This window comes from Tyto alba, unplaced genomic scaffold (genome assembly GCF_018691265.1).
Source record: "Tyto alba isolate M040663 unplaced genomic scaffold, T.alba_DEE_v4.0 Super-Scaffold_41, whole genome shotgun sequence".
NCBI classification, from domain to species: Eukaryota; Metazoa; Chordata; class Aves; order Strigiformes; family Tytonidae; genus Tyto; species Tyto alba.
The window spans coordinates 9,018,414-9,032,456 of NW_024881317.1; the positions used below are offsets into that span (position 1 = coordinate 9,018,414).

The 14,043-nt window shown below is 58.0% G+C and overlaps 1 protein-coding gene across 2 annotated transcripts; it reads right to left on the reverse strand.

The window, feature by feature from the left end:
- Window positions 1–440: 440 nt before the first annotated feature.
- Window positions 441–11,449, reverse strand: MFGE8 (milk fat globule EGF and factor V/VIII domain containing). 2 transcript variants are annotated; one of them, XM_032994278.2, is made up of 10 exons: window positions 11,304–11,449; window positions 7,768–7,893; window positions 7,372–7,497; window positions 6,771–6,884; window positions 6,153–6,334; window positions 5,589–5,744; window positions 4,567–4,711; window positions 3,514–3,716; window positions 2,005–2,160; window positions 441–1,881 (listed from the first exon to the last, which is right to left on the reverse strand). In XM_032994278.2, the coding sequence occupies exons 1-10, from the start codon at window positions 11,374–11,376 to the stop codon at window positions 1,738–1,740; spliced, it is 1,425 nt and encodes a 474-aa protein (XP_032850169.1). In that variant the 5' UTR covers window positions 11,377–11,449; the 3' UTR covers window positions 441–1,737. The 2 variants fall into 2 exon arrangements, with proteins under 2 accessions (XP_032850169.1, XP_032850170.1); XM_032994279.2 differs by having other exon boundaries at window positions 3,514–3,698; window positions 11,304–11,448.
- Window positions 11,450–14,043: the final 2,594 nt, after the last annotated feature.

Sequence of the window (14,043 nt, forward strand, 5' to 3'; positions counted from 1 at the left end):
ACAGGCAGCACTGGCAAAACCCACAGCTCCCTCCAGCCCTGGGAGAGTGCTGGGGTGTAAGAGCTGGGTTTGCCCCAAGCTAGGGGATTTGCTTCAGGATCAAGCCAAAGGAGGAGACTCAGGGCGTGGGGTGCTGATAGTGGCTTCCCCTCCCCAAGTCCCATCCCGCTGCGCTGGCCAGCTGTGAGCATGGGCTCCAGCAGCTGCAACGGGGTGGAGGCAGCGGGGAAAATGCACAAAGTCCTGGTACCCTGTTTTTCAGGCAGGGACGGGAGCTAGGAGGGCCTGTGGAAGCAAGAGAGGTCCAGAGTCAGCATAGCAGCCGGCAGCCCTCATGGGATGGAGGAGCCAGGGGACTCAGAGGGGATCGTGGTGGATCACCAGACCTGTCGGACTTTGGGAGGTAGCTCTCAGGGAGGCACAGAGCAGCCAACAGCCCCAAAATTTCAGCTGTTTTTAATACTGTTAGAGACACCCTGGAGCGGGGCTGCCACCGCCATCCCACCCGGGCTCCCTCAGCACTTGCCAAAGCGACCCCACTGCCAGCCCGGCCCCACAGCCGTTTGGCATCCCAGCAGGCGGGGGAAGCATCGCCGCTGCCCGGACACCCTGCCCACGCTCCCGCTTCCTGGTGCTGGGTCTCGCTCATCTCCTACTGCTAATCCTGAGGGCTCGAGCATTGCAAGAGGCTCCCCTCCACCCCACAGAAAGGGAAAAAAAATCAGATTACAAAAAAAGGGTCACAGCACAACTCTCTGCTACTGCATTTGGGTGATTTAACCACCCTCTTTCCCATCTTTTCTCTGCACACTTGTGGCTACAAACCATCTCTTCCCCCACTACCAGGCTACAGCCCCTCTAGTCACTGACTGGCTCTGGGGACAAGGGACCTCCAGGCACCCCAAACTGCAGTAAGGTGGGGATGGCAGCAGTGCTGAGACTTGGAGGACCCTGGAGCCGACACCCCGGGAAGGCAAATGGGCAGCTCCTGCCAAAACGCCAGCCACGGCGCCTGCCGGGAGTGCCCAGCGGGTAGAGCCACCGGCAGTGGGGACCCGGTGCCTCTTGATAGGAGCTGTCTCATCACTCCCCTTGCACTATGCAGTGCTGACACCACAGGCAAAGAGACTCAGGGCCTGGCAAAATGGGCAGGGGACAACAGGCAAGTAGATTTTTCAGAGCCCCTGCTTGCAGCTGTGCAGGGAGCAGGAGGGATGTCAAAGGCTGCGAGCCCAGGGTGCCCGTCCTAAGCCCCCCAAAACTACTGAGGCCTGAACCACAGTGCAGGCAGGGGACTGCCACTGGCTGCAGCCTCTCTGCTGGAAGCAGAAGCAAAAAGGGGGGAGAAAATTTGTCTCCAGCCTTAGCTGGGAGGATGCAGCTAAGCCCTGGTTGCAGGACTGGGTCCCCCAGCAAAGCTCTATTTGCAGGATGGGGTCCCCCAAGGAAGCCCCACTTGCAGGAATGGGTCCCCCAGCCAAGCTCCGGTGGCAGGAGGGGGTCTCACCCCTGTCTAGCAGGACAAAAGGGCAGGAGCCATGTCCCACCTACAAGGGCCCCATAAAGTGCAGTGCCACAGCCCCAGCACCAATGTGGGGCAGGGGAGCCCTCCCAGCTGCCTCCCGAGTTTGGGGACATGAAGAGGGGGGTGTGAGGTCAGAGCAGGAGTGGGCAGGGGCAGGCAGGGCACGGGCCGGGCGGCTGGGAAGAGCAGCCCCGTCCTTCCTCCCCAGGTGCCTACTCATCGCAGCCCAGCAGCTCCACGCGCAGGGTGATGCGGTTGTGCCAGGCCACGGGCAGGATACGGATGAAACGGGCATAGAAGGGCACATCAAAGATGTTCTTCTTGTGTGAGTAATTGTCGCTGTTACCATGGAAGATCTACAGAGGGGGAAAAGTGGGTGTCAGCACTGCCGGGACCTCCCCGCCACCATCCCACCCCTCCCCACAGCGGCACCCCCGAGCCCCAGGAGGCTGCTGCCCACCTTGCTCTGCCCCACACACCTTGGTGCTGTTTGTCTGGCCATCCTGGTAGAGGGTCCAGGACGTGCCGTTGTCACTGTAGGCCACCTTGTAGGCTGCCACGTATTGGATGTGCCCAAAGTCACGGGCTCCTTGCGTGATGATGCCCGTCACCTTCTTCTGGTCTTGGAGGTCGATCTGGCACCGAGACAAGGCTCGTCAAAGCTTCTCGCAGGAGCGGTGCTCGCACCCCAGAGCACCCTGTGTGTCCCCAGAGGCAGCCGGGACGTGCTGGCTCTCAGGGGTCAAGAATGGAGAAAACCCCATTCGATCCCCGCCCCAATGCCAGAGTGATTAATAAAACACTACTGTGAAATATTTGACTCTCTAACACTCGCAGCATCCCTTGAAGCAACCTAAAGCAAGACCCAAACCCCACCGTCTCAGCTCCCTTCCCCACCACTGCCACCTCGACATTTTTTGCTGAAAAGGTCAATGTGGGAATGACAGCAAAAAATCTCAATTAAAAAAAAAAAATAAAGGATTCCCAGAGGAAATGTATTTCCACTGGAAAGTGATTCTGGCTGAGAAAGTACGCAGTTCAGTGCGGTCTGACATTTGGGTTTTAAGCGAGATGGTTTCTATTCTCTTTACTCTGCCACACTGCACTACTGCTGCTGGCACGCTACAGGGTAAACCAGCAAAGGAGCTGAAAGTCTCCTTAATTTAGTTCCCATTTTATGCATGTTGAGGGCAGTACTAGATACACATATACACATATATATGTATATATATGTGTATACATGTAAATCTGTATACATGTATACAAACAGGCAGCCTGTGGTGCAACAGCCAAACTCAGCATGTCATCCCGACCCCATCAGCAGACATCTTGATAAGCTGGTTTATTTAGGGACGTGAAGCAGCTGCTTTTAATCATTTCCCAAATAAAAAGCAGGACAAATATCTAAACTGCTTTGTCCTATTATGTCATGAAATCATGTGAAAAGTATAAAAACAGGGGAGGAAAGGAAACTGAGAAGGAAATTTCAAAACTATTTGTTCCCATTCCAGACTGGGAAGAGAAAAGCAAACCTGATTTTTTCCTACAAAACAGAAACGTGGTGTTCTGGGCAGCCGGAGGGTCGTGGGACGGTCACCCCAGGCTGGGATGGCACTTCCCAAGGGGGGTGGAGATGCAGAACCGGGGTGCTGCAGGCTCGGTGCACCCCACAATGAGGTCTGCGGAGACAGCACCACCCCGTCCCTATGGGCGCTGATGTTTCTGACCCAGAGCTCCAGGATCGCTGTTAAAACTGGTGGCTGTGGCCCCATCCCGACCTGCCCCTGCAATCCCAGCTCGGGGGGAGCGCACCCGGGCTGCGTACCCCACAGCAAGGCTCCGGCTGCACTGTCCCCGCAGCTCTGCCCGGCCCCCCCGGCTATGCCCGTCCTGCTTCCAGTCAGCCCAGCACAGGAGGTGGCCCCGGGCACAGCCGGAGGAGCTGAGGAGGAGTAATGAGATTACAGAAGGAGGGCATCAAGACCCACCTGCAGCCACTCAGACTGGCCGTTGTGGAGTGCTGTCCAGGCATTGGTTTTGCCGGTCTTGTCCAGGCGAGCGTAATGGGGGTGCCAGGTAAAGGCGTCGATGCCCCAGGTCTTGAAGACGCTGGAGGCTGAGATCTGCTGGTCAGAGATCAGGCGGGATTTCATGCCCAGAGGCTCCGAGCAACCTGCCATGTTGAAATACACTGTAACACAATGGTTTATATACAGGCGGTGAAAAGGAAAGAGTCCACGGTGCTGTCGCGAGCAAGACCCCGCAGGCGCCATCCCCACGTTCCCACTGCCCGGAGCGACAGGCATGGCCGGGCAGGGAAAGGCTCGGCAGAGGCGCAGGGTTGCAGCCTTCAGTCCTGTTCCCGGGATTTTTAGCTCCCAGCTATTCCCTGGCTCACAGTGCCTCCTGCTGCAGGGATGCACGGACATCCCCACGGCACAGCCCGGCCCTGGAACACAGACGGCTTCAGCGGGAGGCAGAGGAGGATTCTTTCACGGGTGAAGAGAGCAATGCAAAGACATGCCCAGCCAAAAGCACGGCTGGCACTGCACCCACGCAGCGGCACGACATGACCAAGCCCCACAGAGCCCCGCTCCCACCCCAGCACACAGATCCCTCCCGGCTGCCGGGGGGACGTGCCGCGGGGCAGGAATGCAGGAGGCACAGGGGAATGGCTCAGGCTAATCATCCCTCACAATTCCCAGAGGACTTTGATCCTCTGGTGCTTTTCAAGCTCTCAGCAGGAAAAGCAACTGGTTCACAGCTCGGATGGGGAGGGGGCACAATAACAAGCTCTGGCTTGGGAAGGTTAGCAGCATGAAAATGCAGCTCGAGCCCAGCTGAGCTGGTGGGATTAACTGCTTGTGCTTTCCAAAAGCACCCATAGGTATTTCCAGGCATCACATAGCCGGCACGAGGCAAAACAAGTACTGACAAATCCCCTGTCCTGGGGGATCAGAACTAATACAAGGGGTGATGCCCTGTCCCGTGCCACCCAATGCCCTGTGGTCCCTGGGGAGGGGAGAGCCACCGACATTTACCGTTCATCTCACAGCCGATGAGTTCAAAGCGCAGTGTGCAGGCGCGGCGGCACGTCACGGGGTAGATGCGAATGAACTGGGCGGTGATGGGAGGGTTGAACATGTTGGTCTGCATGGTGCCATAATCCACGTTCCCCTGGAAAACCTGCAACAGCGAGTAGGGCTGAGTGCCCCAGCTCCCCCGCAGCCTCACGCATGAAATCCCTTGCCCAGCAGACGGACAGACCTCGGCACCGCCAACGGCAAGAGCGGAGGAAGCTGGGCTCTGCTTCTGTGCCCTGGAGCAGTGCATGACCTTGCAGCAGCTCCAGCACTCTCAACACAGCTTTGCAACACTCCCTGCTCCGTGCTTGCCCCACGAAGCCACTCATGCAGCAACACCCGCTCCCTCCCGCTACAGCAACGCTCCTCAAACCACGACAAGAAGAGGTGGCTCACTTCTTTCTTTTTAACATGAGTCACGTTGTGTTTTCATGCATTTTTTCCACCACTGCAGAAACAAGAGAAACTTTTTTTTTTTTTTAAAGCAAGGCAGATACTCCCAGCCATTCCTTGGATGCTCAAAAAACAACCAGGAGACACTTGCCATAAAAAACAGAGTGGAGAGTGTTGTGATCAATGAGTATTCTTGCTCCGAGGGCGAGACACACAGTCAGCTCACGCGTGGTACAGACACAGCACCGAGACGCGTAAGCTGTTCACCAGCACTTCCAGACCATGCCCAGTTCCCACAGTATGTCAGCAATAAAGATATTATCTGAATGACCTAAATAAGTCAGCACTACTTCTTTGGTTATGCTTATTATGGTCAATTAAACAGAGCCAGAGAGCACTGCTCAGCGCTGGAACTGCCTGTGCCATCTCGCTGCTAGAAGGGTTCCCAACGCAGCTTTGACCCAGGTCAAAAGCACTTTCCCAAACATGGGGACAGTTTGGGGTGCAGCTCACAGCCACCCCGGTGCCCGCAGCACGGCTGGGTGGGGGGAGCCGGCATGGTCCCTGCACGGCGGATGGCAGCCCACCTTGTCTGCGCCCTGCTTCTCGTCCTTGTAGAAGGTGAACTCCCGCCCGTCCAAGCTGTAGGCGACTTTGTAGGCACGGACGTACTCCGGCTGGCCCACGCGGCGAGCGCCCTGCGTGATCACCCCGCTCAGCCGCATCTTCCGCAGCAGGTTGGCCTGGGGGGGGGCGGGGGAGAGGAGAGTGTGAGTGCAGATGGGGTGCACAGCTCCTGTGCCCACCAGCACCGCTGAGCCTGGCTGGGTGGGCTCATTGCTCAGCATCAGGACCAAGATAGGGGCTGCCCAGAGCACTGTGACTTTCTTGGGATGGAAGTCCTCCATCCTTCCAGCCTCGTACCCGAGGGTGGGCAGAGAAGGCGGGGGGGATTGCCATCCCAGATGCCCATCTCACCCCCAGGGACCTTGCCTTCTCCAGACATGTCACAAGATGCCCCTGGGTGGCACCTTGCTGCAGCAATTTAGCCCTGCCATTGCCACCAGAAGCAGAGAAATTCCATGAGAGCAGCCCAGCAAGACCAGCCATGGCTGCCAGTACACTGGTGCTCCCGGTCCTGCTGCAGGTACCTGGATCCAGGGGTTCTTGTCATAGTTGCTGGAGGTCCAGGCATTGACGATGCCGTGGTTGTTGAGGCGTGCAAGCTCTGGCCCCCAGCGCTGGAGGCCAAGGAAGCCATAGTAGACAGAGGATGCAGAGAGCTGAGCATCAGAGATGGCTCCTCCTTCCATGCCCAGGAGAACAGCACAGCCTGGGGGGACATCAGCACCAGAGATGGTGACCAGAGAGCAAAACCGGGAAGTCATGTGCCTCTTGTCTGGGGACAGGGCAGGAGATGGAGGCCAGTGCTAGAACTGGCCTGTCCCTCAGGTGTTCAACCCCCTCCCCAGCCTTCGGCCAAAACACACTGTCCGTCAGCCCCCCTCATAGCACGGAGGTCTGACGGGGGCAAGGCCTGCTCTGCAGACCCTAGAGAGAAGGTGGCATCTTCCTGGGGATGCTCCCTCCATCAGGGAGACCAGGCTTGCTAGTAGTACCAAGGGCAGCTGGCACACAGGCACCCATGGCTGCCCTCCAGATCCCCTAAACCTGCTGGTGAGACCTCTCCTGACCACACTGGCAATGAGGGACAGGACATTGGGGAACAGGGAGGAAAGAGATTTCTGTGGTTGGTACCAGGGACTTACGGACATGGCAGGTCTTCCCCAAGAACGGAGAAGGGCACTTGCAGGTGTAGTCGCCATCCAGGTCCAGGCAGGTGCCTCCATTTTTGCAAGGCTGGGAGTAGCACTCGTTCTTGTCTACGAGACAGAGCGGCGGGGCTCAGGAGGTGACCCCAAAGCCAGTCTCGAAGAAAAGACTCCTCATTCAGTGCAGCAATAAGAGGGGAGAGGCATCTCCTGAGCAAGGACCATGGCAGCATTCCTGCTGATACACTGGCACAGGCTGAAGCTCTAAACCAAGGAGACACTTGTCCCCACTGACTGCAGCCATGCAGGTGAACTGGGACATGAAGCCACGGCAAGGCTGGAGTTTTGTGTGGAGCAGGCTGAGCCTCAAGGCAACCCTTGTCTCATTACTCGAGGCACCGTGTCCCCTCCAGAGATGCAGAGCAAGGCTCAGACACTGCCATGTTCCCGTGCCACAATCCTTCCCTCCATCTCGCAAGGTCCAGACCAGCCCATGACCCCTGACAAAGACCAGTGCCCGACACAGCCACAGCTGCAAACACCCCCCAAATTGTCCCCTCAGTGCTGCCCAGGGTGTCCCCAAGCGTACTGTACTCACTGTTCTGGCAGTGCACCCCATCATACCCCGCGGGGCACTTGCAGATGTAGTCAGTGAAGACGTCCCCCCGGTTCGGGACCAGCTGGCACTCACCGTTGTTGTGGCAAGGATTGGGGTGGCAGGGGCCTGGGGAAGGGGAAAAACACTGTCATATGGGCACAGGTGGAAAATAAGAGTATCCAGTGGGCTGTTGCAACCCAAAGACATCATATTCCCCCCCAAGTGATGGAGGTCACTGCATCCCTGCTTGGATCTCTGCTCTACATGCCCATCAGCAGGGCTGGACCCCAAGACCAGACCCCAAGGCGAGTGGTACAGGGCCACCACAGAGGGACATTGCCACACTGTGAGGCTTCTGGCCTTCACGGAGCACCCAGGAGAGGGTCAGCCCCTCACCTTTCTCTGTCTCATTGCAGTCAATCCCAACGTAGCCCTCAGGGCAGATGCAGAAGAAGGGGGTCTCATTAATCCCAGTCAGGCAGGTGCCCCCATTCTGACAGTGGTTTACATCACAGAAGTCACCTGGAAGCAAAGCCATGTGTCACTGCAAGCCATCCCTAAGGCAAGCATCCACCAGAGCCCCACAGGTGCACACAGAGGCATTCCAGCTCGACAGCAGGAACTGCTCCCCTGCAGGGACCGGCTGCTGGATCCTGCACAGGACTACCAGCATTCAAGAATGATGGTTGAGACCAGGAGCATGAGAGAGCGGCCAGGACCTGGCCTGCCCTGGCACATTAAAAAAGGGGTTTAACAGAGCCTGCACGTCAAACTGAAGCCAGGGGAAACTCATGTTTCTGGTGCATCAAAAGTTTCTGCTGCTCAGCTGCAAGTGAGGGTGGCCAGGCTGGGGCTCACTCAGGCACAAGGAGGACAGGATTAATCAAGGGAATGGGGCTGGTCCCATGGCTGGGTTTTGCTAATGCAAGTTAGTACACATAACACCAGAAAAAAAAAACTCTTAGGGGGAGCCCACATGCCTCTGTTCTCAGATGCTGGAAATATGTGAGGAGGGAGCACAGGGTCCATCTCTGCACTATATCTCCCAGACCTCCATCATTCTCTGAGCAGCTCCCGTGAGACAGCCTCAGCCCACAGGCAGGTCCCCCCGGGGAACTGTTGGGGCTGCACTATCTTCCCTGCCTGCTCATCCACCTCCAGCATCTCCCATGGTATTGGGTTTACATGGCGAGGTGGTGGTGGCGCGGGGCTGCAAGGGTGGCTTCTGCAAGAAGACACCAGGAGCTGCTCCCATGCTGGAGACTGCCAGTCCCAGCCAACACCAAAACAGACTCACTGCTGCCCAAAGCTGAGCCCATCACCGACACGTGTGTTGCCTTTGTGATAATATACATAAAAATAATGTAAAAAACGCTGTGCAGCAACTGTGGGAGAGGAGTAAGAAAAATGTGAGAGAAACAGCCCTGCAGACACCAAGGCCAGGGAGGAAGGAGGGGAAGGAGGGGGAGGAGGAGGTACTCGAGGCATTGGAGCAGGGATTCCCCCGCAGCCCACAGGGAACACCATGGTGAAGCAGGTTGTCCCCCTGCAGCCCATGGGGAAGACGAAGGTGAAGCAGATTGTCTCCCCGCAGCCCGTGGAAGACCACACCGGAGCAAATACCCACACTGCAGCCCATGGAGGACTCTACGGCGGAGCAGTCTGTTCCTGATGGGCTGTACCCCATGGGAAGGACCCACACTGGAGCTTTTTCATCATCTTTTCTCCCCCCCATCCTGCTGAGGAGGTGGAGTGAGGGAGCAGCTGGGTGGGCACTTGGTAATCAGCCAAGGTCAACCCACCGCACCCATCAACCTTCCGCTCCCCATTGCAGTGTTGAATCAGACTGCAAGAGCCAGGCTGAAATTCCTCCCACCCTCAATTTATTCTGCCCCAAGAGCTGCAAGATGACAACACTCTCCATAAACCCAGACCAGATTCCCACAGATCTGGCTGAAAGCCTCAGTAACTCCTCGCCCAGCGCTGGGACAGCACATCCCTTGACACCAGGCTCTTCTCTGCCACTCTGCCGGAGTCAGAGCAAGGGCTGAACTCAGGCGGAGACCCAGGAATATCCCCCCACTACCTGCATGCCCTGGAGAAGGTGGAAGTTAATGAGCTGTGGGCTCGCTGCCCAGACCCACACCAAACAGCATGGCTCTCATTAGCCTAAGTTACTCCTCAGTGAGCTCCTACTCATTGGCCTTTTAATAGCAGGGCTCCTTTGAGTTAATCCTACTCTTCCTGACACCCCACATCTGTAGGGTACACACTGGTGGCAGACAGGACAGCATTATGCGCAGGTTTCCAAAAAGATGCTGTAGCTCCCTTAGCCCAGCCTCAGGAGGCAGAAAAACTTGGGCACCGGTTCAAGTCGCTGCCTGCACTGCCCAGCCTGTTCTGCATGACCTCATGCTCCATCAATGCGCTGCCATGAGCTACAGCACGGGAGGAGACAGCTCGTGCTGATACGTGGGGATGCCTTTGCCCCACACTCCTCCACAGGTCTCGGGCACATCCAGCCGCCCCATCCCAAGGATCTCTCCCGGCAGCCGACCAAGGCTCTGTGGACAGAGCCGCTTCTGTTCAGCAGTGGGAGCCGGCTGCTTCCCCGCCAACGAACGTGTGCTCCGCCGCATCCGCGCTGCCTCCGACGCAGGAGTTTCTGGGGTGGGACACAGCAGCAAAGGAGTAAGGGCTCCTCCCAGGGTCGGGACAGGAGGGGTCCCAGTTTTATACTTTAATTATCCCAAGTAACTGGACTGCCTTTTACCCCCTCCCAGGAATAATCCCTTAGGTGGTGGGTCTCGCTAGTCAGCCCCCCGCCTATCAGCGAGGCACACGGGTCACATTTTCCACTGTGGCAAGTAGCTTTGGATGCTCTTATTTCTCGGCTGTTTCAGGCCTGGTTTTGGAGCAGTTCAGCATCTCCATCCTCCGCACATACGTTTTTCTCCAGTCAGGGACAGAGCTGTCACAGGCTGGACAAGTCAGGAACCAAGGCAACAAAGATCAACCACCGCTTTTGGAAATGTTTGCTTATATGAACCCGCAGGCTGGCTGGAAGGCAAAAATAACATCCTCTGAAAACCCTGACGGCTCATCCCAGTGGGGCTGGGGGAGGTCAGGTCAAGCCTGTCTCGCGAGGGCAAAATGGGCACCTCTGCCTAGGGAGAGTGAGCACAAACAGGGCCTTCCTCACAGCACACCTTCCTGCTGCCCTTCGTTCCCTGGCCCAGAGCCTGTGCTTGGGCTTTGCTTCCCCTTTTCCCCAGCCTCACCCATCCCTTTTGGAGGCAGCCACCCCAGGCATGACCCACAGGGTGATGATGGAGCTGCTGCTCCCCGGGGTTCCCCTGGCCAGGCCTGCCAGGCACACTGTGCCAGGCGGTCCCAGGGAAGCTGTTTACATCGCAGGCACAGTATCAAAGCCGGAAAGCACGGGACAGCCCCGCTGAGCTATTCCCGGCTGGGGAGCAAGGACGGGGCTGTGGACCTGAGCTCCTCTGCTCCTGCAGCCACGGCCCTGGGACCCGTGCACCCTCTCACTCACCACCCCTGCACCCCGCACCCAGCAGCCCGTACCTTCTCACCCTGCGCCCCAGATCCTGTCGTTTTGCACCCTGGATCCCCTGCACCTTGGGCTTCCCTGCACACCGCATCCTCTGCGCTCCGGGCAACCCTGAACCCCGGGTCCCCAGCACTCCAGGCTCCCTGACACCCTGGCTCCCCTGCACCTCGAGCTCCCCTGAACCCCTACACTCCGAATCCCTTGCACTCCAGATCCCCGGCACCCCGGATCCCCTGCACCTCGGGTTCCCCTGCACCCTGTATCCCTTGCACCCCGGATCCCCAGCACCCTGCATCCCCCCCTGCACTCCCGATCCCTTGCACCCCGGGCTCCCCTCGCACCCTCGTTCCCCGGCACTCACCGGCCACGATCAGCATCAGCGAGAGCCCCAGCCCCAGGCAGAGCAGCGCCCGCCACGGCCTCAACGCCGCCATGCTGCGCCCCGAGCGCTGCTCCGGAGCCGCGCCGAGCCGAGCCGAGCCGAGCCGAGCCGAGCCGAGCCGAGCCGCGCCGAGCCGAGCCGAGCCGAGCCGCGCCGAGCCGAGCCGAGCCGCTCCGCTCCGCTCCGCCGCGGCGCTCGGGGCGGGCAGTGACTCAGCCCGGCCCGGCGCGGCCCCACGTGCTCCGCCGCCCGCCCCCGGGGCGGGGACCGGCCCCGCCGCGCCGAGTGGGGGGTGACCCGCGGGTACCCCCCCCCCCCACCCCCGGGGAGCCCCCGCCGGGGAGCGGGAGGGGTGCCGGCTGGGGAGGCGGAGGGGTGCCGGCAGCAGCGGGGAACAGGCAGCGGGAGGGGGGTGGCAAGCAGCAAGGGGAGCACCCCGGCCACCCCGGGGCGCAGGCAGGCGGCGGGAGGGCGAGGGGCAGGGTTGGGAGACTTGGCCTCACAGCCACGGGTGCTTAATTAGCGGCCTGGAAGCAAAAGCCAGCACGGCACGCCGGTGATGCTCCGGCACGCTGATGATGCTCTGAGGGTCTGCCAGCTCGCCCCACGCCAGACCTTGGTCCTCGGGTGGCCACTGGGACTTCCTGAGCCTGGCAGTGCCCATGGCTCCCGGCCCTGGCTGAGGGACGCAGAGATGGAGCGGGATGCACTAGGGGCTGGCCAGCACTTGGCAAGAGGAAGAGCTGTTTTGCAGCATAAACCTCGCTTTTCTCTCCGTGGGTGGGGTGAAAGCTGGAGAGGGCTTCCCCTCCACTGGGACAGGGCATGCATGAGCACCCTGTGCCACCCTCGGCACCCAGCATGCCAGCAACACGGGGTTTTCCTAAGCTCCTCCTAACCAGCATCAAGGAAAACAGCTCGCAGCCAGGTAGGGTGTGCACAGAAAAGGGATTGAGGGGGAACTACAGCTCTGTGCCCAAAGCGCCACGCCACAGGTCTGTTGGTTCAACCACAAAAAAGCTCCGCTTTGAGCTGTGCCTGGCCACCAAGGGCTAGAAAAGCCCAGCCATGCTCTCGAGAGGAGCTGGTGCCATGAGGGGAGCTCTGCCCTTCAAGGCAGAAACCATCAGCCTAAAGCATATTTGGGCTAAATTTATATTCAGCAGCAAATGCTTTAGAAAAGAGAACTAACTGCACAGTATGGGAATGCTGGATCATTCTACCCCGCACTGGAAACCCACTCCAAGCCCTCCTCCTAAACATGAAGCTGATTTTATCTCTTCTTGCAAAACCCTCCATTTCAGCATTAGCTAACCCACCTCAGGCACTTCGGCTGCTCATATTTACATGTTGACTCTGCCAGAGTGTTGCTACATTTCTGGCTTTGGCAATGCAGCCACCTCAGCCAGCAGCGAGCCAGGTAGCACAGCCACACGCCGTGCACTTTGACTGGTCTTTCCACCTCTTTTTCCATCTCCAGCATCCAAATAATGCTTTTCTTGGACGGGTCAACCAGTGCCCATGAGAGCACCCAGGGACAGACCCGTTGGCAGGTCCAGCTGCCCCAGTGCACCGGTGATTTGGCTGTTGATGGCGTTGCTGGAGCACCAGGGCATGAGGAATACAGGGAGCTGGACACGTATTCCCACCCAGACCCACCACCCTCGCTGGTGGTGTTTCCTTCAATTAATAGTGACACAAAAAAAAAACTCCAGGCAGAGTTTAACTCCAGCATAGGGAGAAACAGCGGCTGGCAAGGAGGGAGCGGACAAGACACAGTACATGCTTTCGAATAACCCTTCAACCTCAGGGTAATTACTGCTGTGGTGTTCGGAGGAAAACAAGGTCAGGAGGAGGAGAGTGCAGGGCAAGATTCCCAGGCCTGTGCACAAGCAACTAGAACAAGGGTGTTTTTTCAGCCTCTTGAGGGGCTACTGCCTAGATTGGTCTCAGAGAGGATGCAAGACCCAGAGGGAGCTGCAGAAAAATCATCAGCCTCTCTAAAAACAGAAAGCAAAATATTTTCCTTCTGTCCCCAGGAGCACGAATGCCAATGTCCCAAGGAACGTGCATGGGAAAGGATATTAAAAACAAGCGGTGGAGGCCAGGCGGAGCTATGCTCTCCATAGGGATGGCGCTTCCTGGAGGCACCAGTGGCTCTTTGAATGGAGACCTGCGATGGAACAGGGGATCCCAATGAGAAATCGGGGTTGGGGAGAGCCCATGCTGTCCTAGCTGGAAGAGGGAGGATCTGGCTACGGGAGACAGAGAAGAGAAAGGAGCAACCTGTCGAGCACAGGGAGGCAGCGAGGAATGGAGACAGCCCCCACAGGCGAACACCACACCCCAGGCTCATACAGCCGCCAAGTTTTTGCAAGGGATGGCTCTACTTGAAAGAGTTGGGTAGGTCGAAGGTCAGGCATAATTTCACTCCCTTCTGCAGGGACTACTTAGGCCTTGTTATAGCAGGATTTACCACTGGGTTTGGTTTCTTCTGCGTGAAATCTGCCAGGCTTTGCTGTGCTGTAACCCTTTCTGAGCCATGCAGATAGCCAATATCCTGGTTCCCGTAGCTGGGCTGATAAAGAGGAAAACAGGAGATGGGGCTGCATGTTTCTCTGATGCAACCCTCTTTATTTTCAAGCTTTTACAAAGGTGTTTTCCCATGAACAAGGGAGGTGAACAATACACAGCCTGCCCCTTGCTCAAGCATAAAGCC

Excerpts from the sequence above, each read along its gene's own strand:
- MFGE8 (XM_032994278.2), bottom strand. The coding sequence starts at position 11,376 with ATGGCGGCGTTGAGGCCGTGGCGGGCGCTGCTCTGCCTGGGGCTGGGG. Across the intron at positions 7,894-11,303 it reads GCTGATGCTGATCGTGGCCG|GTGACTTCTGTGATGTAAAC; the intron begins GTGAGTGCCGGG and ends CTTTGCTTCCAG. Across the intron at positions 5,745-6,152 it reads ACAAGAACCCCTGGATCCAG|GCCAACCTGCTGCGGAAGAT; the intron begins GTACCTGCAGCA and ends GCCCCCCCCCAG.